At 57.8% G+C, this 24,596-nt stretch overlaps 2 protein-coding genes and 1 pseudogene across 5 annotated transcripts in view; 2 read left to right on the top strand and 1 right to left on the bottom strand.

The window, feature by feature from the left end:
- SCAP (SREBF chaperone) overlaps positions 1 to 12,456 on the top strand; it is a 47,534-nt gene extending 35,078 nt beyond the window's left edge. The window contains exons 6-22 of one of the 2 annotated variants that reach the window (XM_023726451.1): positions 506 to 678; positions 1,073 to 1,199; positions 3,588 to 3,700; positions 4,793 to 4,887; positions 6,175 to 6,273; positions 6,390 to 6,608; positions 7,473 to 7,849; positions 8,390 to 8,584; positions 8,665 to 8,863; positions 8,943 to 9,058; positions 9,297 to 9,825; positions 9,965 to 10,050; positions 10,769 to 10,851; positions 10,954 to 11,120; positions 11,276 to 11,356; positions 11,528 to 11,734; positions 11,820 to 12,456. In XM_023726451.1, coding sequence (XP_023582219.1) covers positions 506 to 678; positions 1,073 to 1,199; positions 3,588 to 3,700; positions 4,793 to 4,887; positions 6,175 to 6,273; positions 6,390 to 6,608; positions 7,473 to 7,849; positions 8,390 to 8,584; positions 8,665 to 8,863; positions 8,943 to 9,058; positions 9,297 to 9,825; positions 9,965 to 10,050; positions 10,769 to 10,851; positions 10,954 to 11,120; positions 11,276 to 11,356; positions 11,528 to 11,734; positions 11,820 to 12,065 — 3,112 coding nt within the window. In that variant the 3' untranslated portion in view covers positions 12,066 to 12,456. Of the gene's footprint in view, positions 1 to 505; positions 679 to 1,072; positions 1,200 to 3,587; positions 3,701 to 4,792; positions 4,888 to 6,174; positions 6,274 to 6,389; positions 6,609 to 7,472; positions 7,850 to 8,389; positions 8,585 to 8,664; positions 8,864 to 8,942; positions 9,059 to 9,293; positions 9,826 to 9,964; positions 10,051 to 10,768; positions 10,852 to 10,953; positions 11,121 to 11,275; positions 11,357 to 11,527; positions 11,735 to 11,819 lie in introns of both variants that reach the window. The other variant, XM_004368476.2, reaches the window with a different exon arrangement.
- PTPN23 (protein tyrosine phosphatase non-receptor type 23) overlaps positions 12,455 to 24,596 on the bottom strand; it is a 54,112-nt gene continuing 41,970 nt past the window's right edge. The window contains exons 3-26 of one of the 3 annotated variants that reach the window (XM_004368473.2): positions 21,103 to 21,230; positions 20,869 to 20,945; positions 20,132 to 20,181; positions 19,843 to 19,974; positions 19,518 to 19,598; positions 19,300 to 19,431; positions 19,168 to 19,215; positions 18,713 to 18,769; positions 18,538 to 18,596; positions 18,323 to 18,402; positions 18,088 to 18,202; positions 17,923 to 17,988; positions 17,410 to 17,555; positions 16,829 to 17,140; positions 16,600 to 16,754; positions 16,357 to 16,508; positions 16,094 to 16,273; positions 15,152 to 16,001; positions 14,177 to 15,079; positions 13,904 to 14,088; positions 13,666 to 13,770; positions 13,456 to 13,594; positions 13,256 to 13,369; positions 12,455 to 13,176 (exon numbers count right to left, since the gene is read on the bottom strand). In XM_004368473.2, coding sequence (XP_004368530.1) covers positions 12,697 to 13,176; positions 13,256 to 13,369; positions 13,456 to 13,594; positions 13,666 to 13,770; positions 13,904 to 14,088; positions 14,177 to 15,079; positions 15,152 to 16,001; positions 16,094 to 16,273; positions 16,357 to 16,508; positions 16,600 to 16,754; positions 16,829 to 17,140; positions 17,410 to 17,555; positions 17,923 to 17,988; positions 18,088 to 18,202; positions 18,323 to 18,402; positions 18,538 to 18,596; positions 18,713 to 18,769; positions 19,168 to 19,215; positions 19,300 to 19,431; positions 19,518 to 19,598; positions 19,843 to 19,974; positions 20,132 to 20,181; positions 20,869 to 20,945; positions 21,103 to 21,230 — 4,746 coding nt within the window. In that variant the 3' untranslated portion in view covers positions 12,455 to 12,696. Of the gene's footprint in view, positions 13,177 to 13,255; positions 13,370 to 13,455; positions 13,595 to 13,665; positions 13,771 to 13,903; positions 14,089 to 14,176; positions 15,104 to 15,151; positions 16,002 to 16,093; positions 16,274 to 16,356; positions 16,509 to 16,599; positions 16,755 to 16,828; positions 17,141 to 17,409; positions 17,556 to 17,922; positions 17,989 to 18,087; positions 18,203 to 18,322; positions 18,403 to 18,537; positions 18,597 to 18,712; positions 18,770 to 19,167; positions 19,216 to 19,299; positions 19,432 to 19,517; positions 19,599 to 19,842; positions 19,975 to 20,131; positions 20,182 to 20,868; positions 20,946 to 21,102; positions 21,231 to 24,596 lie in introns of all 3 variants that reach the window. The other 2 variants (XM_004368474.2, XM_004368475.2) reach the window with 2 other exon arrangements.
- Positions 21,242 to 24,054, top strand: LOC105756021 (dnaJ homolog subfamily C member 8 pseudogene; annotated as a pseudogene).

Here is a 24,596-nt window from a genome sequence, read left to right as displayed (position 1 = left end):
GCCTGCCCTGAACCTAGGACACACGTCCCCACCTGCCCCCATTGCCTGTCCTGAACCTAGGACACACGTCCCCAGCTGCCCCCATTGCCTGTCCTGAACCTGGGACACACATCCTCAACCGCCCCCCACTGCTTGTCCTGAGCCTAGGACACATCTCCCCAGCTGCCCCCACTGCCTATCCTGAACCTAGGACACATGTCCCCAGCTACCCGTCCTGAGCCCATGTGGCCTCAGAGTCCTTCTTAACAGCACTGCAGAGAGCTTTCCACTTGAGATGCCTCCACTTGGCTGTCCTGAGCCTTTGGCACCTGCAGTGGTGTGATAGATGGGGAAAGGGTGCTGAGAAAGGGACAGGAGCTTCTGAGACAACTCTGCCAACCTTGTAATCCTTCCAACACCCCTGGGGACTGTGGAGAGTCCCCCTGTAACACGGGGGTGGGGAATGTCTGTCCTCTGGACCAAGAGGGACAGACAGTTCACCCATCTGCCACCCCTCCACGCCCAGGTTCCTGGGCAGCCTGCGTGCCCGCCTGATGCTGCTACACCCCAGCCCCAACTGCAGCCTCCGGGCAGAGAGCCTGGTCCACGTGCACTTCAAAGAGGAGATTGGCATCGCTGAACTCATCCCGCTTGTGACCACCTACATCATCCTGTTTGCCTACATCTACTTCTCCACGCGTAGGTCCATGGTGGAGGCGGGGCTTTCTCCCAGCCAGCGGATGCTTCCAGATCACCTGCTTTCCTGCCTCTCAGGTGGCGCGGGTAGATGTAGAACGTGCCTGTTGGTCACAAAGCCAGGGCTTCATCCCCCAGCAGAGTCTCGGGGGCTTGGGTGGGCACAGGGCTCCTCTCACTTCTCAGGGAAAGACCCTTCCTGGGTTGAGGGGTTCCCAAGCGGTGCACCATGTCCATGAGACTGGGAAGTGTCTGTAGCTGCCCTTTCTTTTGGCTGACACAGAAGCCATCCCTCCATTGATTCTCAGGGCACCTCTGCTTCCCATGAGCTCAATTAAGGGTCTTTGGGGGCCAGGGGCAGAGGAGGTGCTGCCCTGACGTGCTCCCTCTATTCCAGGGAAGATCGACATGGTCAAGTCCAAGTGGGGGCTGGCTCTGGCCGCCGTGGTCACAGTTCTCAGCTCGCTGCTCATGTCTGTGGGGCTCTGCACACTCTTCGGCCTGACGCCCACCCTCAATGGCGGGTAGGTCCCCACCAGGCTCCACTGGGCCACAGGGTGGGCCCTCAGGCCAGGAACTTTGCATTTCTGGGTACTTTCGTGTCCTGGACTGGGCCATTTGCCATCACTCCATGTCCTTACATTGTTATCTTTGACATTGAAGAGGTACATTTTTTTTCTTCTTTATCTGCCTTGTATTCACACACCTTGTAGGTGTGTATATGTATATGTACATGTGTATATTTGTGTGTGTATATATAGGATATGTATTTTTATGTGAGTGTGTGTAGAAGGGTCAATATGTATGTGTATATATATGTCTTTTTATGTGGGTGTGTGTAAAAGCGTGAATAGATATGTGTATTTGCATATGTCTGTCTTGAGTATGTGGGGGGGTGTGCACTTGTTATATGTGCACATACAATGCACTCTGTTTCCTGATGGCTTAAGTCACAGATGGGTGTGAAATAGAGAAGGGTACATTTCTTCTGTTTTTAATATTAAAACATTTAAATACCTGGAGGAACCCCCGAGACTATGGCCCCCAGACACCCTGCTAACTCAGAACTGAAGCCACTTCCGAAGCCCACCTTTCATCCAAAGATTAGACAGGCCTCGAAAACAATAACACACATAAGGAATATGCTTCTTTCTTCAGTCAAGTATACAAGACCAAATGGGCGACACCTGCCCAAAAGCAGAGACGAGAAAGCAGGGACAGGAAAACTGGACAAATGGACACGGGAACCCAGGGTGGAAAAGGGAAGGAGCAGAGTGCTGACACATTGCAGGGATTGCAACCAATGTCACAAAACAATTTGTGTATAAATTTTTGAATGAGAAACTAATTTGCACTGTAAACATTCACCTAAAACACAGTAAAATTAAACATTTAAATGCCTAATGAGGTAGATCATTTTAGAGTAAGCTTTTTAAAGGATACCAATACACTATAATCTGGCACCTTTCTCACTCTGGAAGCCCTTCCCTGGGCAGTCCTTGGGTTCGGTCTCCTCAGCTCTGGCAAGGCGCCCCACCTGCCTGTTAGTGGGTTCACTAACCAGTTGGCCTCTCCCCATCCTCGGCGCGCCAGGATGGTTGCAGCAAAAGTGATTTTGTGGTTTGTTTCTGTAGCTCATCTTGCTCATGAAACACCTGCTTCCTTTCCTGAACCTGATGGTGTTAAGCACCCCTCCCCCATACCTTCTACTATGCTCTTCAGGTTCTTCCCTTCCATTGTCTCCACAGCAGAGACCCTGGCAGGTATGCTCAGTGGGCGTTCCTGGTGCATAGATGGCTCTAATACTCTTATTATTAGCAAGGTGAGAAGGAGCCCTGGTGGTGCAATGGTTAAGCGCTCAACGGTAACCAGCTGCTAACTGAAAAGTTGGTCACGTGAACCCACTAGCCACAGAAAAAAAGACCTGGCGATCTGCTCTTGTAAAGATTTCAGCCTAGGAAACTCTATGGGAAGTTCTGTTCTGTGCTGTAGGGTCGCTATGAGCCACAATCGACTCGACTGTCCATGACAACAGCAGCAACAGTAATGTGAGACCGTGGTCTAGGATAGCTAGTAGAATTTGATTAACAACAATTACTCTTTCCTAAACTCAGCTTCTCAACAAAGGTGAATAGGCCCTTGAAACCATGGCCCCTGGACACTTTGTTAACCCAGAACTAAAACCATTCCTGAAGCACACTCTTCCAAGATTAGACTGGACTATAAAACATAAAACAATACTGGTGAAGAGTGTGCTGCTTAATTGAAGCAGATACACGGGACCAAATGGATGGCTTCTGTCCGGACGCAGGACGAGAAGGCAGGAAGGGACAGGAGCTGGTTGGATGGACACAGGAAATCTGAGGTAGAAAGGAGGAGTGTGCTGTCACATTGTAGGGATTGCAGCTAGTGTCACATAACAATATATGTATAAATTTTTGTATGAGAAGTTAAGAAAAACAAGAAGAAGGTGAATGGGGCTTCAGGCTAGATTCGTCTCCCTGCCGTTCAGTTGGGATGGCTTGGCCAGTGGGGGTTTCTGTGGGCTCTTGGCTGTGGGCGTTTCCTTTGGCCACCGGCAGACTCTGGTGTGGGCAGGGCTGGGAGAGTTGTGGCCTGGTCCTCTCCCCATGGGGCCTCTTCCACTCTCTTCCCGCTGTGTGGATGGATGGAGGTGGGATGGTCCCCGGGCCCCTGACAAGGCTTCACGGCCTGCCTGAAGACCAAGAGTGGTGTGGCCAGAGGCCTTGTTGGGGGAGGGTGGGGTTTCTGCCCTGTGCTGTGGGGGCCACTCAGCCTTCCCTACAGGCCTGAACACCAGCAACCTTCTGAGGGGCCAAAGCCTGCTGAGAACCAGCCCTGTGTTGGGGGCCTCCACCACACTGTCCCGCGCCTTCTCACTCTCTCCCCAGCGAGATTTTCCCCTACCTTGTGGTGGTTATCGGGCTAGAGAACGTGCTGGTGCTCACCAAGTCAGTGGTCTCCACCCCAGTGGACCTCGAGGTGAAGCTGCGGATCGCCCAAGGTAACACGGTGGGATGGTCCTAGGGCGGGGACTGCCATGCTCATAGTTCTTCCTGCTGCTGTGTTCCCTGAGGAAATAGGGAGCCCCAGAAACTTCCCTTGTCTCTGGCCTCCAGTGTAATGTACAGCGGGCCACCAGGCACTCTGTAGAGCTGTGGGGTGTCTGGACTGTACTTTGTCCTGGCTTCTGTGTCAACAAGAGAGCAAGCCAGGTTCTGCTGCGTGGCTCGTGTATTTGGCAGCGGCCTTCCATCTGGGCTGGAGCCTGGTGTTTTCTCTTCCTGCCTCGCTCCACCACACAGGGCCACACTGGTCACTTTGGAGATGCTGCATCCAGAGCTGTCAGAAAAGCCCCCTTAGGCCTCACTGGTAGGAGTGTTGGGTTCTGGGGAAAGCGAGAAAAGAGCCCCACCCTGGTGGCCTGGACTCCTGAGCTTCCTCCTCCTGACCCCGGGTCTGTGAGGAACAGGACCAAGGCAGGCGGCTCACTCACTCAGCAGCATCCCAGTGTGAGCCTCTGTGATGAGCCAGGCCCTGCCCCGGACATGGAAGAGATGAGGGGAAACGGCCCTCCAGGCTAGGAGCTCAGAGCCTTACACATGGGACAGCGTGATGGCGTGGGGCCCAGGGCCTCAGCATGGGGAGGAGCTTTCGAGGAAGGACTCAGCTAGCACTTCTGTTCTGCTAGCCATTGTGCCACGTGGTGGGAGGGCACACTCACAGGCTGTGCCCATGTGGCCCAGACGAGGACAGTATGGGGAGGTTGGCGGTGGTTAGAGTCGGTGGTCTTCAGCTGTTCTCTTGGGCTTGCTCATCTCATCTACCCCCTTCTCCCATGTTCTGAGGGTTCTAGCTCTCCCCCGGCCCCTCCGCGCCTTGAAGCCCCCTCTTCCCTGCAGCAGCTGTGTGGCACTGAAGCTGCACTTTGGAGCCAGGGCATTGGCAGGGCCCTGAGGGCTGGACACTTGGGTGGGATGGCTGCCTCAGAGGGCGGGGGACCAGCCTTTACACTCTGAGCCCCACAGGGTTGTGTGCAGGCCTGTGGTGGAGGGAGGTGATGTGCTGGCCCCATAGCCTCTCTCGCCCTCTGCAGGCCTAAGCAGTGAGAGCTGGTCCATCATGAAGAACATGGCCACCGAGCTGGGCATCATCCTAATTGGCTACTTCACCCTAGTGCCTGCTATCCAGGTAAGGCCCTAAGGCTGGGCTGGAGCCTGGGTGAGTGTGGACCAACTGCAAGGTTCCCCAGTGGTGCGGCCATGGGCAGGGTGCACCCCTCCTTTGATGCAAGCACCCTTGCCTGAGATGGGGCCTCTGCCTTCTGAGATGGTTGTTTGGGGTGCACAGAGGCTCCTGGCACGCCTGGCTCAGAGTACTCGGTATGCCTGGCTGGGTTGCGGGTTTGAGCCTCTGGCAGGCTCTGCCTTTGATCCCATCCTCTTAACCTTCCTGTCTGCTCTTCCATAAGCCAAGAGGCCAGCCTGGCTGCTGGAGCTCAACAGCAAGGGCGATAGGGTTCTGCAGGGGCTGGTGGCTGGCTGTGTGGTCAGGAACTCAGCTGGTTCTCAGGCAGACACACGGTGGGCCCCTGACCTTGACCCTGATCTACAGCTGCAGCCTCCAGAAACATCGTGCACCCTGTGGGAGGCCACCACCCATTGCCCCCAGTGGCACCTGCTCTTGGCAAAGCCCCTCAGCCGTGGGGCCAGTGCAGAGGTTGGGGTGGACTTAGACTGGGACCCCAGGCTGTTTCTGACCATGCTGGGGGAGTTGCTGCAGGAAGAGGGTGGCAGCGTTGTCTCCTCTCCCCACCTCCGCCGGGGCTGCTAGGCCTGCTGGGGCATGGGGATGAGCAGAGGGGCTCTAGGCTTAGCCGCAAGACGGCCTGGACCGGGCTCTGCAGGACACGCACAGCCTCAGGACATTAGAGCTGAATGGCCACCGCGCTGCTACTTGAATAGAATCCGTGGTGACGTGTCAGAGGTCTCAACAGGGCAGAGTGAAAAACTTAAATCAGAAAATTCCATCCATCGACAGAGCCTGGGGACCAGAGAGACCACCTTTCTGTCAGTGTTAGCACAGCATCAGTCCCTCTCGGGCTGTGGAAGGTGTTGGCCGGTGGAGCATGATCAGGGCCGGGTGCTCAGTGCAGGACGTTCTGGGGAGCAGGCTGGTGGGTCTCAGGTGTTCAAGTTGGATGAGGCTCCCCTCCTCTCTAGAGAAACCACAAGGTTTAGGGGGAGCACCTACCCTTCATTCCTCTGTGGCCAGAGGTGGGGGGGTCCCTGGTGGGGGGTGGTGAGCCGCTGGCGCTGTCCCCCCTTGCCCACTCTCAGATCCAGGAGAGCTACCAGCAGCTTCATCTCTGCTGTGCCCTGCCCACCATGTTCTGGTTCTGAGGTGCCCGCAGGTAGGGAGCTGCCTGTCTCGGTTCTGGACCATGAAGTCACGGCGCCCCCCGTCGTATGATTCCAGGAGTTCTGTCTCTTTGCCGTCGTGGGCCTGGTGTCTGACTTCTTCCTTCAGATGCTCTTTTTCACTACCGTCCTGTCCATTGACATTCGCCGGATGGAGGTAGGTGGGGGCTGAGTTCTGCTCCGGCCGCCGCCCTCCTCAGCCCCAACTGTGCTGAGGGAACCTCTGGATAAGAGAGGCGCAGATCTGGGCCCTGACCACTGCTCCCCCAACAGCTAGCGGACCTGAACAAGCGGCTGCCCCCCGAGGCCTGCCTGCCCCCTGCCAAGCCAGTGGGGCGGCCAGCACGCCACGAGCGGCAGCTGGCTGTGCGGCCGTCCATGCCCCACACCATCACGCTGCAACCGTCCTCCTTCCGAAACCTGCGGCTCCCCAAGAGGCTGCGTGTCGTCTACTTCCTGGCCCGCACCCGCCTGGCACAGCGCCTCATCATGGTACCTGCCACCTCACCCCGCCCCCCTGTCCTCCTCCAGAGGCCGGCAGTCAGGTTCCCTCTTGATGTTGCCCATCTTCCTGGAGCAAGGGGTGCTTCTCAGCCCCTGGTGGCCCCCGGAAGCCTGGCTTTGCAAAGCTGCCCACCACCCGCTCCCTATCAGGCCCTGTTGGTTTCTGAAGAGCTGAGCCTGTCTCTGGGAGACGCAGCCCTAGCATCCTGGAGGAGCTGTCATCTCCCCAGAGTGCCCAAGGCTGACCCAGGGAAGGAGCCTCCTAGCTGGGGTGCTCAGGGGCAGAACCAGCTCATGGCCACCGTGTTTCCCTGGCTCTGAGTTTGTTGGCTGCTCTACAGCATGCAGGCATCAGAAATGCTGGGTTAAATAACTCACCTGCTGGGCTAGGCTGGGCAGGAGGGAGAAGAACCTCTCCAGGGAGTTACTGAGTGGGGGGAGTGAGGCGGGGTGCTGCAAGGACTGGGGCCCCTGGGCGCCTCCGGAGCAGCTCAGGCACGATCCGTCTAGCCATGCTGACCACAAGGATGGTAGCAGCTTTCTGGCCCCAGCCGAGGCCTGGCTAGGGGTGGGTCAGTTCTGTTAAAGCTAACGCCCCAGTGTATCTTCAGGCTGGGAGACCCAGGTCCTGCCCATGGAAGAGGGACCAGGCCCTTCCAATGGTAACTGGCCACATGTGGGGGAAGTGGGAACTCAGGGCAGCAGAAAGAGGGCAGATTGGGCCTGTGCCCTCCCTCACCCCCAGGCTTGAGGCCCCGGCGCTGCCTCCCAATCTGAGGGCCAAGGCAGCTGGGGATTGGGGCTGCCCGTTCTTCCCAGGGACCCCACTGAGCCCCTGACGCCCCACTGCAGGCCGGCACTGTCGTGTGGATCGGCATCCTGGTGTACACAGACCCAGCAGGGCTGCGCACCTACCTCACTGCCCAGGTGACAGAACAGAGCCCGCTGGGCGAGGGTGCCCTGGCCCCCATGCCCGTGCCCAGTGGTGTGCTGCCCGCCAGCCATCCGGACCCTGCCTTCTCCATCTTCCCACCTGACACCCCTAAGCCAGCCGAGAACCAGACATCGACAGGGGAGCCATCTGGGCCCATGGGTCCAGCAGAGGGGGTCCATGACAGCCCAGTCCCAGAGGTAACCTGGGGGCCTGAGGATGAGGAACTCTGGAGGAAATTGTCCTTCCGGCACTGGCCGACGCTCTTCAGCTACTACAACATCACACTGGCCAAGAGGTGAGTCGGGCTGTGCCAATTGCCACCTCCAGCCCCGCTTGGTGGTGTCAGCTCACCGTCCCCAGAGCAACCCTTTCCCCCTTAGGTCACCAAGGGAGACCACTGGTTTGAATTCTGTACTTTTGTTCAGATAATTTAAAATAACTCGTAAGGTTGTGAGTTGGGAACCAGTACTTCAAGCAGCCACAGCCCCGGGGAGTGGTCCTGGGCGCTGCTCTGGGGAGTCAGTCACAGGGAACTGCCAGCCTCTTGGCCAGAATGAGGTCCATCTGCTGGGTGCCACCCACTCTGTGCCAGGAGAGGCGAGACTTCAGCCCAGCAGAGATGGTGGCTGCTTGGGTGTTGGCAGAGCAAGTTCGGGATGCCAGAGCTGGGCCCCAGAGAGACCTGACTACCCACAGACTGAGGGCTGACCTCTGAGTTGAGCAGGCTGAGCCAAGTCATGCACGCAGAGTAGGGAAGGGACTGGGGCGGGGAGGGTGGCAGCAGGAGCGATCCTTCTCAGACGTCTCCTCTGAGGCCCACCTGCTCCTGTCCAAGATACATCAGCCTGCTGCCTGTCATCCCTGTCACCCTCCGCCTGAACCCGAGGGAGGCCCTGGAGGGACGGCACCCGCAGGATGGCCGAAGTGCCTGGCCACCACAGGGGCCAGGCCCTGCTCGAAGTGGGCTCTGGGAGACCAACCCCAAGGGACCAGGTGGAGCGCAGGCCCATGGAGATGTCACCCTGTACAAGTAAGGCTGCTGAAGGGACTGGGGTGGGGCTACAGGCAGGGGCTGGGCCGCACCTCATGACCCCTCTCCACTGGGCACAGAGTAGGGGCGCTCGGCCTGGCAGCGGGCATTGTCCTGGTGCTGCTGCTGCTCTGCCTCTACCGTGTGTTCTGCCCGCGGAACTACGGGCAGCCTGGTGGGCCCGGCCGGCGGAAGCGCGGGGAGCTGCCCTGTGACGACTACGGCTACGCACCACCCGAGACAGAGATCGTGCCCCTGGTGCTGCGTGGGCACCTCATGGTGAGCGCAGGGCAGTGGTGGGCGGTGGCGGGTGTCCGGACCAGGCTCCACACCACTGTGGCACTCTCCCCTCCTGCAGGACATCGAGTGTCTGGCCAGCGATGGCATGCTGCTGGTGAGCTGTTGCCTGGCAGGCCACGTCTGCGTGTGGGATGCGCAGACTGGGGACTGCCTCACGCGCATCCCACAGCCTGGGTAGGTGCAGACCCCTCCCCCTACCTCCCGTCCCCCTCCCCCTCCCCTCCCTTCCTTCCCCCTTCTATCTCCCCTCCCCCTCTCCTCACCCACCCTTCTCCCTTACCCTCTTTCCTCCCCTGCCCCTCCTACCTCCTCTCCCTCTACCCTTCCCCACCTGTCCCCCATCTCCTCCCCCAACCCGTCCCTTCCCCATGCTCCCACCCTGCCTCAACCCTCCTCTGGGCCCCACCAGCAGGCAGCGCCAGGACAGTGGTGTTGGCAGCGTGTTTGAGGCTCAGGAGAGCTGGGAACGGCTGTCAGACGGCGGGAAGGGTGGCCCGGAGGAGTCTGGGGACAGCCCCCCGCTGCGGTATCGCCCCCAGGGCCCTCCACCACCTTCCCTCTTTGGGGACCAACCAGACCTCACCTGCCTCATCGACACCAACTTCTCCGCACAGCTGCGCCTGCAGCCCCCAGAGCCTGCCCAGCCAGAGCCCCGGCACCGGGGTGGCTGTGGCCGCGCTCGGGAGTCACTGGGCTATGACTTCAGCCGCCTGGTGCAGCGGGTGTACCAGGAGGAGGGCCTGGCTCCCGTTCACTCGCCAGCCCTGCGCCCACCCTCGCCCGGGCCTGTACTGCTCCCCGCCCCCGAGGAGGAGGGGGGCTTGCCTCCAGAGAAGGGCTCCCCTTCCCTCATCTGGGCCCCCAGTGCAGATGGCTCCATCTGGAGCCTGGAGCTGCAGGGCAACCTCATCGTGGTGGGGCGGAGCAGTGGCCGCCTGGAGGTGGGTGGGGCAGTGGGCGGGGCAGTGGGTGGCTGGAGGTGGGTGGGGGTGGGCCTGGCAGTGGGCAGGGGGTGGTGCGTGCAGTGAGCCGTGAGCCTTCCCGGTCGGAGGGCAGGTGCTCACAGCCTCTGCCTTGCAGGTGTGGGACGCCATTGAGGGGGTGCTACGCTGCAGCAGTGAAGAGGTCTCCTCAGGCATCACAGCCCTTGTCTTCCTTGACAAAAGGTGAGAGCGCCAGGGTGTCTGCCTCAGTGCCATGCCACACTCTGAGGTTGGAGTCCCGGCTCCCCTCACTCGGGTGTGACCCTGGGCCGACTTCCATCTGAGGGTGCCTAGCCCTACACCTGTAAACAGAGGGCAGTCGTCCACCTTGACGGGAAGGGTGACAACTAAACAAGGAAAGTAGGAAGTCCTTAGAACACTCAGCCCTCATCCACTATGACAGGGAGAGTAAGGACATGGTTCCCTTTCTCACCCTGGAAGTTATTCACAGCAACTCCTGTGTGGCCCCAGGTCCTGTTTCCCCCTCAGAAACCTTCCCCTAAGCTCCAGGCTGTGCTGGGGAGCCCTCCATGTGTTTGCTTTTGTTTTTTAAATTTACATACTGTACATAATGCTCACTGGGCATTGCTCTATGTATGTTACATCATTTACTCCTCACAAGCACCTTTGAGGTGAAAATTATTATCCCCATTTTACAGATGAAGAAACTGAAGCACAGAAGCTGGTAATTAGGATTGCACCCTGGGTTCTCTGGCTCCCACTTTTGTTCCCCAGCACCTTGTGCTTCCCTCTGTGCCATGGCCCCTCATGTCCCTTCCTGAACCTGACCAGCTCTGTCTTCCTGTGCCCCCGTGCCTAGCGGAGCTGAGCTTGTCAAGCACCTGGCCTCGAGGCTGGGGACTGAGGGAGAGGTGCCCTGGCAGCTGCTCGTCTCTTTCAGGATTGTAGCTGCCCGGCTCAATGGCTCCCTTGATTTCTTCTCCTTGGAGACCCACACTGCTCTCAGCCCCCTGCAGTTCAGAGGTTAGAGGGCCTGGGGTTGGCGCGTGTCCACACGTGGTGGGCAGTGTGGGGGATGCCTGCAAAGTACTCTCAGCGGTCCCTCACTTGGCCTCTTGCTCCCAGGGACCCCAGGGCGGGGCAGTGCCCCCACATCCCCTGTCTATAGCAGCAGCGACACAGTGGCCTGCCACCTGACCCACACAGTGCCCTGTGCACACCAGAAGCCTATCACAGCCCTGAAGGCCGCTGCTGGGCGCCTTGTGACTGGGAGCCAAGACCACACACTGAGGGTAAGCGTTGCCTTGGTCTGTATGCTGGGGTGGCAGCTTCCTGGGTCGCTCAGGAAGAGCGAGACGTCCTGGATAAATTCTGGAAGGCACTTCCTGGCAAAAGTGTCATTTGGAAAACCCGAGAGAGACTGGTTGCCCACCCACCCCTGTCCCAGGTGTTCCGTCTGGAGGACTCGTGCTGCCTCTTCACCCTGCAGGGCCACTCAGGGGCCATCACGACCGTGTACATTGACCAGGTGAGGGAACTGCTGGTGTGGCACCAAGCCAGGCTCATGGCGCTTGTCTCTGGCCCCCAGGGGCTTTCCAGGAGGCAGAGGGAGGGCCTTTGGCTGCCAGGCACTGGGATACCCTTGTCAACAAGGTGGTACTTTACCACAGTCACCCAATGCCCTGGGCCTGTTCCTCAGACCATGGTGCTGGCCAGTGGAGGACAAGATGGGGCCATCTGCCTGTGGGACGTGCTGACTGGCAGCCGGGTCAGCCACATGTTTGCTCACCGTGGCGACGTCACTTCCCTCACCTGCACCACTTCCTGCGTCATCAGCAGTGGCCTGGATGACCTCATTAGCATCTGGGATCGCAGCACGGGCATCAAGCTCTACTCTATTCAGCAGGTAGGCGGGGTGGGGAGGCCCAGGAGTCTCAGCCATGTTTTAGGGAGGATTCCAGACACTAAGCCTGTCATATCCTCTCCTCCAGGACCTGGGTTGTGGTGCAAGCTTGGGTGTCATCTCAGACAACCTGCTGGTGACTGGTGGCCAGGGCTGTGTCTCCTTTTGGGACCTAAACTACGGGGACCTGTTGCAGACAGTCTACCTGGGGAAGAACAGTGAGGCCCAGCCTGCTCGCCAGATCCTGGTGCTAGACAATGCCGCCATTGTCTGCAATTTCGGCAGCGAACTTAGCTTGGTGTATGTGCCCTCTGTGCTGGAGAAGCTGGACTGAAGGCAGCCACTAGGACTCCCCCCCTGAGCTGGTGTGCTCTGTGGGGTCAGTGCATTGGACTGAGACTGGCGGGAAGGAACCGAGTATCTGTCCTGCCTCTAATAAACTTTTTTTAAAAATCACATCTGCTGTGGGCCTGGTGAGGTACTTGCTTCTTCCCGGAGAGGAGTCCCCTGCCTCAGCACTTGGTTAGATCTGCTCAGCTCATGCGGCAGGAACTGTCCAAGAAGGGTATAGCTACAGGGGTAGCTGGGGAATGAGGGCAGAAACAGGGACCTCTTTAACCATTTCAGAGCTGAAAAACAACTCTGGCCATACCTACTGTCACACAAAATTTCATATGGTGCCACTGAGACCCAGTATCCTGCAGCACTGGATAAGAGTCAGACACGGGCCACAGAACAGGTTCGTTTATTCTTTCAAAGAGCTGAAAAAATGTCAGGTCCCACAAAGGGGGCAGAACCTAGCCCATGATGCACCTCTACCCTAGAGAGGTGTGGGCTGGGCCAGGCCAGGGCTGAAGGCAGCAGGAATGGGGGCAGGAGCCGTGCCCACCTGTGGGCCCCTGCTGGACACAGGCAGGTAGGCACTGGAGAGGATGTAGTGTAAGGACCAGGCAGAGAAAAACTGTTCACGTCTTGTTGAGCGTCCAGAGCGGATCCAGAAGGCTGAGGGGATCATCAGCAGGCCGGGCAGCCCGAAGACCTTGCCCGTTATGGGCCTGCAGAAAGTTCTGCTTGCTCATCCGCTGCTTTCCCCGCAAGGAGCTGTCCAGGGTGAAGGCCTCGGGCGTCAAGGAGGCCAGCAGCTCCAGGGAGGACGAGGGGGGCCCTGGGCTGGGGGCTTCAGGCACCGGCAGCTCCTCCTCAGGCTGGGAGGCCTCAGGCAGGGGTGAGGAGGGAGGGGGTGGGGAGGAGGGAGGGAGCTGGGTGGACTCTGTGAGGCTGGCCAGAGGCAGGCCGGGGGGCTCTGCAGGGCCTGGCAAACTAGCAGCCAGGGACTCCAAGCCTCCAGCAGGCCGGATGCTAAGCTTAGCAATGGTGGCCTGGATAGAGCTGATGGGCACGTCTCCACCGAGGACCAGGTCCTGGGAATCCTGAGGCAGGTGATTCTGGTAAGACAGATGTGGGTGAGAAGAGGGGTCAGGAGGCTGTGGCTGGCCCAGCAGCCCGGAAAGGCTCCTTCCTCACCTTCTGGATGATGCCTGTGCTGGCCAAGGGCTTGCAAGGAGGGGGCAGGCCATGGCGCTGTAGGACCTGCTCCACGTGTCTCACCACCGCCTCGTGGCAGAACCTCAGGTGCAGCTGCAGGGGTGCATTTGGCCACGTCAGCTGGGCAGGGCCTGTCGCCCAGCGCAGAGGTCCCAACCCCAGCCTGCCCAGGCCCTCACCTTCTCCTGCAGCATGTGTTTCCTCTGCTGCCGCATGCGCCGCACCAGCTGAGGCAGCTCCGGGATCCCGTTCCCGGCCTCCACCTCCTGCACAGCCGCATAGAGCAGGGCAAAGGCTCCTGTGCGGCCCACACCGGAGCTGCGGCAGGAAGCGGGGTAAGGCCAGGCCAAGAGCCCACAGGGGCCCTGGGGCAGCTGCCCACCCCTTACCTGCAGTGCACAACGATGGGCGTGTGCAGGGGTCGTTGGTGCAGGTAATGTGCATGCACCTCCTGGATGAAGTGCAGCAGGTTGCTGGGGCTGTCAGGTAGGCCTCTGCGGGTGGGGTGGGGTGGGGCCTATGAGCCAGGCCGCAACCAGGCCCTCCCCTCCCCTCCCCTCCCCTCCCTACACCAAGGAACAGACAGCCCAACACCACCCCAACCACCATCCAGGGGGGCAGACGCACAACTCAGGCCAGGTGGGGAAGTGGAGGTGCACAAGGGAGCGTTTGAGGCTCTGGTCCCGGAACTGCAGGCTCAGCACGCGCTCTACGTGGGTTTCGGTGGTACGGACACTGCTCAGGGCCAAGCTCAGGGCCCCATGCACCATGGACTGACCCCTCTCCGTGGGGAAGTAGCGGGTCACCTTTTGCTATAGGGCAGACAAGCAGGCAGTTACAGCTGGTTTGCCAGGGTCCTTCCACAGCCCCCACATCGTGGGCACCCACCCAACCTCTCACCTTCTCCATCTCAGCCTCAGACACCAGCATGACAATGACGGACACTTTTTGCTCATGCACCATGAGCCAGAAGTCGGCAGCTGTGCCAGGCAGTGGGGCCTGGGTGGCCACCAAGGGCGGGCAGTATGGCGAGAGCCCCTCCACGCAGCTGGCATTGATGTAGTCGTCCTTGCCCGAGCGCAGCACCACCCGGTTACTGTCGTAGGGCATGACGTCCTGGTGGCGGTTCTTCAGTGAGTAGCAGCGGGCAATGGCAATGGAACGGCCGCGGGCATCATGTTCCTGTGCATCTTGCAGCTCCCGCCAGACGGTGTCCAGAGCCCCCGCATCCCCCAGCTGGCCCCGAAAAGCCTCCAGCTCCTGCTGCAACTGCTGAAGCCTCTCAGGATGCTCGTAGGGGTCCCGCTCGATCAGTCGCAGGGCCTGGGGCCGACGGCCCTCTGCTGCGTCCACCTTGGTGGGCTGTAGCAGGGGCTGCCCACCCCCTGGAGGCTGGGAGCCACCATGCTGGCTCTCAGGGCTGGAAGAGAGCAGGTCTGCAGCCGCAGAGCCTCGGCGCAGGCATGGGGGCGGCTCTGCTGCAGGGGGCCGAGGGGTTACAGGGCCAGGCCCTGGCGATGGGGCAGGTGAAGGCACCAGGTGGGGACTGGGGGCTGGCTGGCTGACAGGTGGAGGGCCTCGAATGGAGATAGTGGCTACTTGGGGGCCCAGGGGCCTGGGGGATGGGGCAGGGCCATATGCCAAGGTGGGATGGGGAGGTTGGGGGGGCCCAGGACTGGGGAAAGGCAGAGCCCCTGAGTGGGGGGGCAGAGGGTCTTGAGCAGGGCCTGGGTAGAGCTGGGTGTGCAGGGTGGGTGGCAGCTGCCCAAGGACACTAGGCTGAGGGGCAAAGGGAAAGGGGGGCTGGGGAGGAAGGGGCCCCGGGGCCTGGGGGGGGAGGGGCCTTGGTACCTGGGGGGGAAAGGGCCCTGGGGCCTGGGGGGGATGGGGCCCTGGGGCCTGGCGGGGGAAGAGGTGTGGATGCTGGAGTGGAAGGGGCTGCTGAGGGGGCTGTGGTCCAAATGCCGCTTGTGAGGGATGGCGCTGGGGTCCGACCTTTGGGGCTAGAAAACCTGTGGGGATCCTGGGAGGAAAGCGGTGCTGGGCTGGGGGTGCTGTGAGGGGTTGCTTGGCCTCCATAGGGTAGGTGTAGGGCGTGCCCAATGGCTGTGGTGGGGGCATTGGGAAGCAGGGCTGGGCAGGGGCAGGATTTGGCCTTGGTGCCATATGGCTGGGAATGGGAGCCTGGACACTATCTACTGTGGTGGTGGCTGGCCGGACCCCAATGGCCAACTCAGGGCCTGAGAACTGGGGAGGTGGGGCTGAGGGCAGACCTGTAACTGGTGGGGGTGGCCCTACCCCTCCGTAGGGACTGCTCACCACACCATGCTGGGGGGAGGATCGGGGCGCAAGGCCCAGCTCTGGAGTGTAGGCAGGGATGGGATAGAGGGCAGGCCCAGGAGCCACGGCCATTGCAGGGTGCCCTGGGGCCTGGGGAGGCCTGGGATGCAACAGTGGGGTAGGGCCTGAGTAGGTACCAGGGGGCAAAGGGCTTGAAAGATAGTGGGGTCCTGGGCCTGTGGAGCTGGAGAAGGGGCTGGGAGGAAAGTGGAACTGGGCAGCTGTTCCCAGGAAGGTGTCAGGTGGCCGTGGGCCGGCCATCAAGTCAGGGGGCAGGCTGCGCAGCTCCTCAGGCAGATCTGTCTCCACTGCCTCAGCCTCCTCCCTGCGGGGCAGCAGTGGCTTTGGGGCTGTGGGCCGAGGTGGCGGCTTCTTCTTCAGCTCCCTGTGGGGCAGGGAAGGAGTGGGACCAGGGCACCCATAAGCCAAGCTCAAGCCTGGTCTGGAGCCGCACCACAGCCTGGGGGTCACACTCACCTGTCCAGGAGCTGCTGGCGGACAGCCTCACGGGCCTGGCAGGCGGACTGGGCTCGTTCCAGGAGAGCAGCCACCTTGCTCTCTAGGTCTGCGTAGAAGTCTTTGCCCTCCTGGGACTTCTTCATCAGGTCCTCGTAGGCTTCATAGGAGGCCACCAGGGTCTGCAGTGTAGAGTTCCACCTGGCCGGGCAGAAGGCCAACATGAAGCGAGCAGCAGGCAGAGGGCAGGATGCCGGGCAGAGGCACAGGGGCCGCGCACTGACTTGTGGTCCAGTTCGCTGAGCACCCGCCGCACAGCTGCATACTGCACATTGGCCTCTGTCAGCGCTCGGAGGACATTGTCCTGGGCAGCCAGGTTCTGCTCCAGGTACACCTTCAACTGGTCGTACTTCTTCAGCTGCTCCTCAAATAGCTTCTGAGAGTGTGTGTTGGGGAAGGACACTCAGGGCCTCACCACCTAAGAGTGGAGCCCAAAGCTGGAACCCCCCACCCTGCTCACCCCCCACCTTTATCTCTGAGTGGTCTGTGGTGACCAGCGAGGCAGTGATGTCATCCTTCTGGATGAGCTCACGCAGCTGCTGCTCCAGGGACACGCGCTGGTCCCGCATCTCCTGCACCTTGGCCAGGATGCGTTTCAGGTTCTGCAGCACAGCCTTGTCCTCTGGGGACAGCAGTGGTGAGTGAGGCTGGAGAAACCTCAGCTCTACATCTCCCCCTAGGGTGGGCGAGGCTCACCTGGGGTGAGGGCTGGTGTGGGCAGGGCAGCCCGGACCTGGTCCAGAGGCCCGCTAAGCAGACGCAGGTTGCCAACGTGCAGATTCATGGCGCGGTGCAGCTCACTGTTGGTGAAGGAGGCCTTCTCGTGGACCTCCATGTATTTGGCCCATTCTCGCCTCACCTCTGCCAGCTCAGCCTTGGGGGCTGCTGGGCTGGCCCCAGCCTGGCCCACTGCCTCCTGGAACTTCTGCTCTAGCAGCTCATCTTCCTCCAGTAGGTCCCTGATGTCTTTCAGGGAGGCCTCCACATCTGTGAACACGCCTGACAGCACTGCGGTGGGGAGGGGAACAGTTCCTGAGGCAGGCAGACCAGGCCCTACTCTGGTCTGTCCACACGGGGACAGAAATGTCTGCTGTCAGGGGCATATGTGCAGCCCCAATACTTCCTAAGCTCTGGGCACACAGGACACCATGATCCGTGGGGGCGGCTGCTTGTGCCAGGGCCTGGAGAGGTGCAGCCTCCACCCTCGGTGAACAGAGGCTGCCTCAGGTAGCTTCCAAGTTCCTGCCCTCCACCTGCTTGCTCTGACCCTTGCTCACCTTGCATGGATTGGACAAGGTTCCTGACAGTGTCGGGCCGGACACTGAGAGCTGCACACTTCTCCATGAGCTGTGGCGGGATGTGACTGTACACATCAAGGTTATCCACTGTCTCAGGATCCAGCTGCATGGAATCCATGAACTGGCTGTGGAGGCAATGGGACCAGGTGGGCACCGAGCACTGACACCACCCTCCCCATGTAAGGGAGCCTGCCAGGGTGAGCCTCCCCACCCCCGAACCAGGCCCGAGGTCTGCAGAGGGCAACTCTCCATCCCCAACTAACCTCCACCACCAGGTCTGGCCTGCACCCACTGAAAAATGAAACACAAGGGACAGCCTCCTCCCGAGACAGTGACTCTCACCTCACAAATCCAGCCCACAAGGCCCAGGGGGTGGGGGCTGTAGGTGTAGAGCTAGGAAATCCTCTGCATAAGCAGATACTTTACTACTCCCTGCCAGCACAAGTCTGGTGTGCACCCCCCATGCCTCCCACCCCCCTACCCTGCACTCACTCCAGGACCTCATTCTTGTCCTCAATCTTGGCCATCACTTCTCGAAGCAGCTTAGCCTTTTCCTCACTGCAGGGGAAGCGAGAGAGCAGTTGCTGGAGGTCTGTGGTCTCTAGAGACACCATGAGCCCACCTGTGCTAAGGATAGGGCCAGCCCCTCCCACCCACCTGTACAGTGATGAGGCCTCATGGGCAGCCATGGGTACCAGTTTGGCGAAGATGTCAGGGCCCGTGACAGCAGGGTCTGTGGGGTTCACTGGCAAGGGCTTCACCAAAGGGGCTCCTGGGGAAAAAAAATGCGGTGTTAAGGCCCACACAGAACCCTGGATGAAGTCTGTGCCTCTGTTCTAGCCCCCCATCTTCAGCCCTACCACAATCCTCAGCCTCTCCTAAGCTCCTAGACCTTTTACAGGTTGAAGGGTGTCCAGTGCTGGGACTGCCTCATGGTAGATGAAGTCGTTGTCCTTCTTGGCAGAATTGTACCTGGGATGGGGGAAGAGGGAAGTCTTGGGGGGTCAGCATATATCTAGGACCCGCCTCCCGAGAATGCAGGCAGGGGGATAACCCTTCAGGACTAGAGTGAACCAGAGCCACTCTCAACCCACCCCCCAGACTCACTTTCCCCCAATGACATCCATAGCAAAGCGAAGCGCATCTTGCACAGTGTCAGGCTGACCCTGTGGGGTAGGGATAGGGGTGGGGCCTCAGCACCAACCAAGTCCCCGCCAGGCTTCTACCCAACCATGTACCCTCAGGGCTTTGAAGGGATAGCCAGGCCCTTCTTCAGCTTTACCTTGGCCAACTTGATGGCTTCATTGAGCTTGTCCAGGGCACTCTGGAAGTATGCAACCTGCAGGGGGCAGAGCCTGGTCTATCCTTCCCAGCTTGGACCCCAACTCCTTCCTGCCTCCCCACCTAGCCCTGCCATCAGGTGTCCCCTTAGAGACAGCCAGGTGCCAGTCAGTGGCACCAAGATTAGCATCACACCCTGTCCCCTATAGCTTAAACTTCCAACAAGCTATCCCCTCTGTGGGGAGCCCAGCACACCACCTCAGACTCCTGGGAATGGGGGCTCCGTGTAGGACACAACACGTTAGGGAACACCAGTTCTCGCAGCAGGGTGGTGGCCAGGGGCGTGGGGGTGAGAGACAGAAGACCACCTGGTCCATGTAGAGGAAGGGTCGCACCAGGATCTCACTAGCAAGCTGGAACCAGCCCTGCATCCCCTCCTTGCCTGAGCTCACTCACCTGCTCCCCAAACTTCTGCTGCTCCTCTGCCTGCTTCCCCATGTGTAGCTGGAAAAGAAGGAGATGTCACTATTTGTTTCCCGGGCTGTGGCAGCTCAGCCCAGCTCTCCCCAGTGGCTGTGGTGCCCTCACATGAGCCACGGCTGCAAAGTAGTAGATCTTCATCTGCACGAGCTTCTTCCAGTCCTTCTGGATCCGGCCCAACAGTGAAGCGGTGTCGGGGTTCTCCAACGCACGGCATGCCTCCTTGTAGTAATCTACAACCTGGGGGCCCAGTCAGTGGAGGATCCGGAGTAAGCCAAAGGCCTGCCCTCAGTCCCTAGAGGACCACCGTCTACCCCTGCCCCTACCTGGGCACTGATACGAGCCACCAGAAAGCTCTTCCTGTTGTCCAACATCGACTTCTCCAGGAGGCACTCCTGAGCCTGGCCCTGGGACAACAAACGCAGGCACGTTCCTCACTCACCCTGAGACCTACTCGTCCCCAGCAGCTGGGCCACAGAGATCTCCTTCCCACCAGCCTCCCTGACTCCAGGAAGCACAGCCCTGCTCCTGGTCCACCTCAGAGCTCAGAAGACCAAAGCCAAGGCCCCCTGCTTGTCCCTCACTGCCTGTCGAGACCTGGCCCAGCCCAGGATTCCAGCCCTAACTGTCCCTTCCCGACCGTCTCCTCACCAGCATGAGGTTGACATTGAGCGTGAGGATCTGGCGGCTCATGTCAACACTGTAGGCCTGGGAGAAGTGCTCACGCAGGTAGGCAAAGGCGCCGGCTGCACACTGGAAGTGGGTGCAGGAGACCTTCATGCCCTGGGAGGGGGAGGAGGGGAGGATGGCCAGAGGCAGAGCCAGAGAGCTACCTGTGCCACTCCCATGGCAGATCCATTCAAACCCTGGAAGCTGAGGACACTCACCACTCCTCCCTCCTAAGTCCACATGTCCCACCCACTGCCACTCCCCTCCTTACCTCCTCAGACACCCGCTTGTCCATGGCCCCCAGCATGGAGTGCAGCGCCCCTGGGGAGGCAAAGGACGTGGTGTCAGGACAAGCCTGGGCTGCTCCCCAGGCTGCCTGACCTGTGCCGAGCATGAGGCAGAGGGGTACAAGATTGTCATCTACAATCAGGAAAACAGGAGTCTGGGAACTGGGCGGGGAATCCAAGGGCGCCAAAGTTGGAGCAAACGGGGAAACTCAGAAGTCAGGCCAAGCTCCTCGGTCTCCCAATCTGTACTTGGCAGCAGCTGGGGAGGAGAGGACGGAGTGGCTTCCCCCAGTAGCCCCCAGCCTAGGGGTCCAGTCCTGAAGCTTCAGGGATACCCACACAGGACCGTGGGGCTCCCCCATGCTTCTCCCGTAAGCAGGCTGATGATGGGCCATCAGGGGTGAGAGAAAGGGACATTCAGGCCAGCCTTGTTCTCTCTCTGCCTGAAGCAACCCAAAGCCATGGGGCAATGGGGAAGGTCCAGCCAGAGGAGAAAGGAGGCCATCTCTCCTGGCCAGAGCACACAGTGGCCACACTGTGGCAGCCAGCCCAGCAGAGGAGCTGACAGAGCTGTGGGGAAGAAGTTGGAGGGGTCAGAATCCAGGTTTCTTCCCTCCGTCAGTTCACTGCCTCTGTGGCTGGTAGCTGAGCTGACACCCTAGGCCAGCAGGGCTGGGAGGCAGGGCCCTGAAGAAAGGCTAAAAGGGGTCAGGCAGCTCACCAAGGTTGTAGAGAATGCAGGCCTGCTCGTACTTGATGTCCTCGTGGGCCACAGACTTGCCTGAGAAGATCTCTGTCCTGCAAACATGCTATCTGGTCAGCTTGAGGGAAGGGACTGGCCAGAGCCCAGGCGAGGGGACCAGTCACCCCAGTTTGGGGTTGACAGGAGGCGAGGGAAAGAGCATCTCCCCACCCAGACACTCCCCAGGGTCCCCCCAGCGCTGCTGGGTCTCACCAGGTGACAGGAACAGCAGCCTCTTGGCCCAAGCCCATGGGGACCCGACTCTGCAGATAGTGGAGCTGGCCTAGGTACTTGCGGAGGACGCTGCAGCCCTCAAAGTCCCGTGGAACACGGACGGCATTCTGGGGGCAGAATGGAGAAGCAGGCCTGCATCACTTGGGGTAGCGATCAGGCAGCCCAGCCCCGCAGAAGCACCGGGAAATATGCATCAGACCTGGGAGACTGCCAAGAAACCCACTGCTACTCCCGCAGTCATTCAACAAACCACCGCTCTAGAAAGCAGTTTACAACATGTATTAAAAGTTTTTAATGTATTTAACTTTTGACCCATAGTTTTACATCTAAAAATTCACAGTAAGAGATGTCCAGAAATAAAAATGCTAAGATGTACATGCAAAGATATTTATCACAGCATTATTAACAGGGTCAAAAACTGGACACCAACAACATTTCCATTAAAAAGGATAGTTTACGTCAGAGCTACCCACACAAGAAAATACTCTGCAACCATGAAAACTGAAGACAAGGATCTCTACTGATATGTTAAGACGTCCATGATATAGCTGAGCCAAAAAAGGATGCAACAGATGAATGGTATGATTTCATTTATATAAAATCATATAGATATCAATATCCAAATAGGTATCTAGGCAAAAAGAAAAGTTACCTAAAAGGCTGAATACCAAAATGTTAACTAGGATTTGAGTGATTTCTGTTTCTCTCACACACACATACACGTATGTATGTTTATTTTTAATTCTTTATAGTAAACAGTTTCAATTTTTATAAGCAACAAAGCTATTCATATGGGGGGAGGACAACCCTACCCCTACAAACATAAAAAGACACTATACCCTGCAAGAGGCAGGTGTACAGTGAGGGACAGAGTGCCACACCCTGGTTTCAGCAGCCGAGGGGCCCAGCAGAGGCTGGCCAGCCCCAGCCCAGACACATCCTCCAGGGCACCACACTCTCAGCGTGGCCCCAAGCTGCCAGCCTGGGAGGCCCACAGAAGAGACCTGCAGGCCCTCTGAAACACGAGCGCAGAAGAGTCTGGTGCTGGCCCCACTCTACACCACTTCCCAGTAGTGTTTTGGGGAGAACGTAGCTCCTCTCAGGGCCTGAGTCTCCTCTTTAAACAAGTAATGATAACCCCCGTTGTGGGAGGGCCTCTAGAATGGCTAGTGCCCGGACAAGATGTGTCAGGGCCACACTGCTGAGCTGCCACCTTAAGGGGCCTGTCACACACGGCTTCTCAAATCTAATCATTCTTACTGATCTCCCATCATCTTCTCTGCCATAAGTAAAAGATCTGTACTTAACATTTTTCTTTAAATCAATTTTTTAAAAAACTACAGCCACATCTTAAGCAGTAACATCTGTGAGATAATAGGTTTGATATGTTAGCTATACTACTCACTCAAAAAGAAAAAAAACAAAAAACCCAAACCCGTTGCCATCAAGTCAATTCTGACTCATAGCGACCCTACAGTAGAACTGCCCCACAGGGTTTCCAAGGAGTGGCTGTTGGATTCGAACTGCCGACCTCTGGTTAGCAGCCGAGCTCTTAACCACTTGTGCCCCCAAGGCTCCATACTACTCACTAAAACACAAACATATTTAAAAAAAAAAAAAAATTAGAATTCTGGGAGGATGCTGCCATCAGCAGGTCTAGGTTCCCCAACCCTCACACACACAACAACAAAAGACCACTGGAAACACAGCAGGGTTGTTATAAATTTAAGTAGTAACCACTAAGAAATGTCTAAAAAAAAAAATACACACAAAAGGAGAAGGGAATCAAAATGGTTCATTACAAAAAAAGATATAAAACAGAAAAGTTGGCAGTATTAAAGAAAATAAGGAACAAAGAAGGTGAAGACAGACAAAAAAACAACAAAATGGCAGAAGTCCTTGTCAGTGAATTTAAACAGACTAAATCCTCCAATGAAAAGGCAGAGAGTGGCAGAACGGGTAAAAAAACACAATCCAACTATATGCTGCTTACAAGAGACACATCTTAGGCCCAAAGACAGAAACAGGTTGAAGATAAAAGGAGGGAGATGTGCAGGAACCATGTGAGGCAGCGGCTGGGCAGGGAAAACGGTGGCTTCAGGGGAGAGCCGGACTTCAGGCGGCGGAGGCAGCGCAGAGGAAGCGTATATGACCTTCTACAGTGAGGTGAAACAGAGAGAGAAGAGAGATTCGGTTCCAACATCCAAAGATCAGACTAAAAGACTGACCCGTCCTGGTTCCTCCTACTTCAATTTGAACCCATTTGACGTTCTTCAGACAGATCTTGAAGCGACAGATGAGAAAATAAAAAAGAGGTTTCAGCAGTTATCTAGATTGGTGCATCCTGATAAAAATCAAGATGATGCTGACAGAGCACAAAAGGCTTTTGAAGCTGTGGACGAAGCTTACAAGTTGCTACTGGATCAGGAACAAAAGGAGAGGGCCCTGGATGTAATTCAGACAGAAGAACACCTGGAACACACTGTGAAAGAGTGAGAAAAGCGATTAAAGAATGAAGGGAAACCTACAAATGCGGAGGAGGATGATCCTGAGCTGTTCAAACAAGCAGTATACAAACAGACCATGAAACTCTTCGCTGAGCTGGAAATTAAAAGAAAAGAAAGAGAAGCCAAAGAGATGCATGAAAGGAAGCGACAAAGGGAAAAAGAAATCAAAGCTCAAGAAAAAGCCAAACGAGAAAGGGAGTGGCAGAAAACCTCTGAGGAAAGTCGAGATGGTCATGCGGATAGTTGGCGAAATTTCCAAGCAAACACAAAGGGGAAGAAAGAGAAGAAAAATCGGACCTTCCTGAGACCACTAGAAGTAAAAATGGAGCAGCGTGAGTGACCACCTGGGATCACAGCCACGGAACCTTCCTCCAACCACCTCCCCTCCTGCTTTGAAGGACTCATTCTTTCCTCCCACCCCTACCCCAACATAGAGTAGTATTTGCTTTTTAGTCCATTTTGTTTCAATACAATTTAATATCAATCAGAGTAATTCTTTTGTACGTTGAAATGAGGAGCTCGGTTTTAAAACAAAGACCTTCCCCACCCCCCCACCCCCAGAGCAACCAGGATTGGAAGATGCCACCACTGGTGCTCCTTCTGTTCCCACAGCCTGTAACAATGTTTTGTACTTCAATGAATTGTGATGGTTAGAACTTCATGTATAGTTTATGGAAATCATCCAATTAAACATGTTGCTTAAAATGGTGTTGCAGTGACTTCCGAGACAAGCCTGGACCATCTTAGGAAGCCCCTTTCCTTCAGTAGCTTGTTTCTGAGCATGGCATCCTTTGAAGCTGCAGATCAGACAGGGAAGGCAGTGCAGGCAGGCGGAGCAGTCACTTAATGCCCTGGCCACCCCATGGTGTTTGGCATGTGCCCTCCTAATCTGACTGACCAATAAGCTTGGCATGAGGCTCTGAGCCATGCAAACCTACTCACTTTCCAAAGAGCTAGCTATCCTCT

The sequence above is a fragment of the Trichechus manatus genome, unplaced genomic scaffold (genome assembly GCF_000243295.1).
Source record: "Trichechus manatus latirostris isolate Lorelei unplaced genomic scaffold, TriManLat1.0 scaffold00001, whole genome shotgun sequence".
In the NCBI taxonomy this organism is placed as follows: domain Eukaryota; kingdom Metazoa; phylum Chordata; class Mammalia; order Sirenia; family Trichechidae; genus Trichechus; species Trichechus manatus.
The sequence above is the reverse complement of the archived record's forward strand: the minus strand, read 5'-3'. Positions and strand labels throughout refer to the sequence as shown.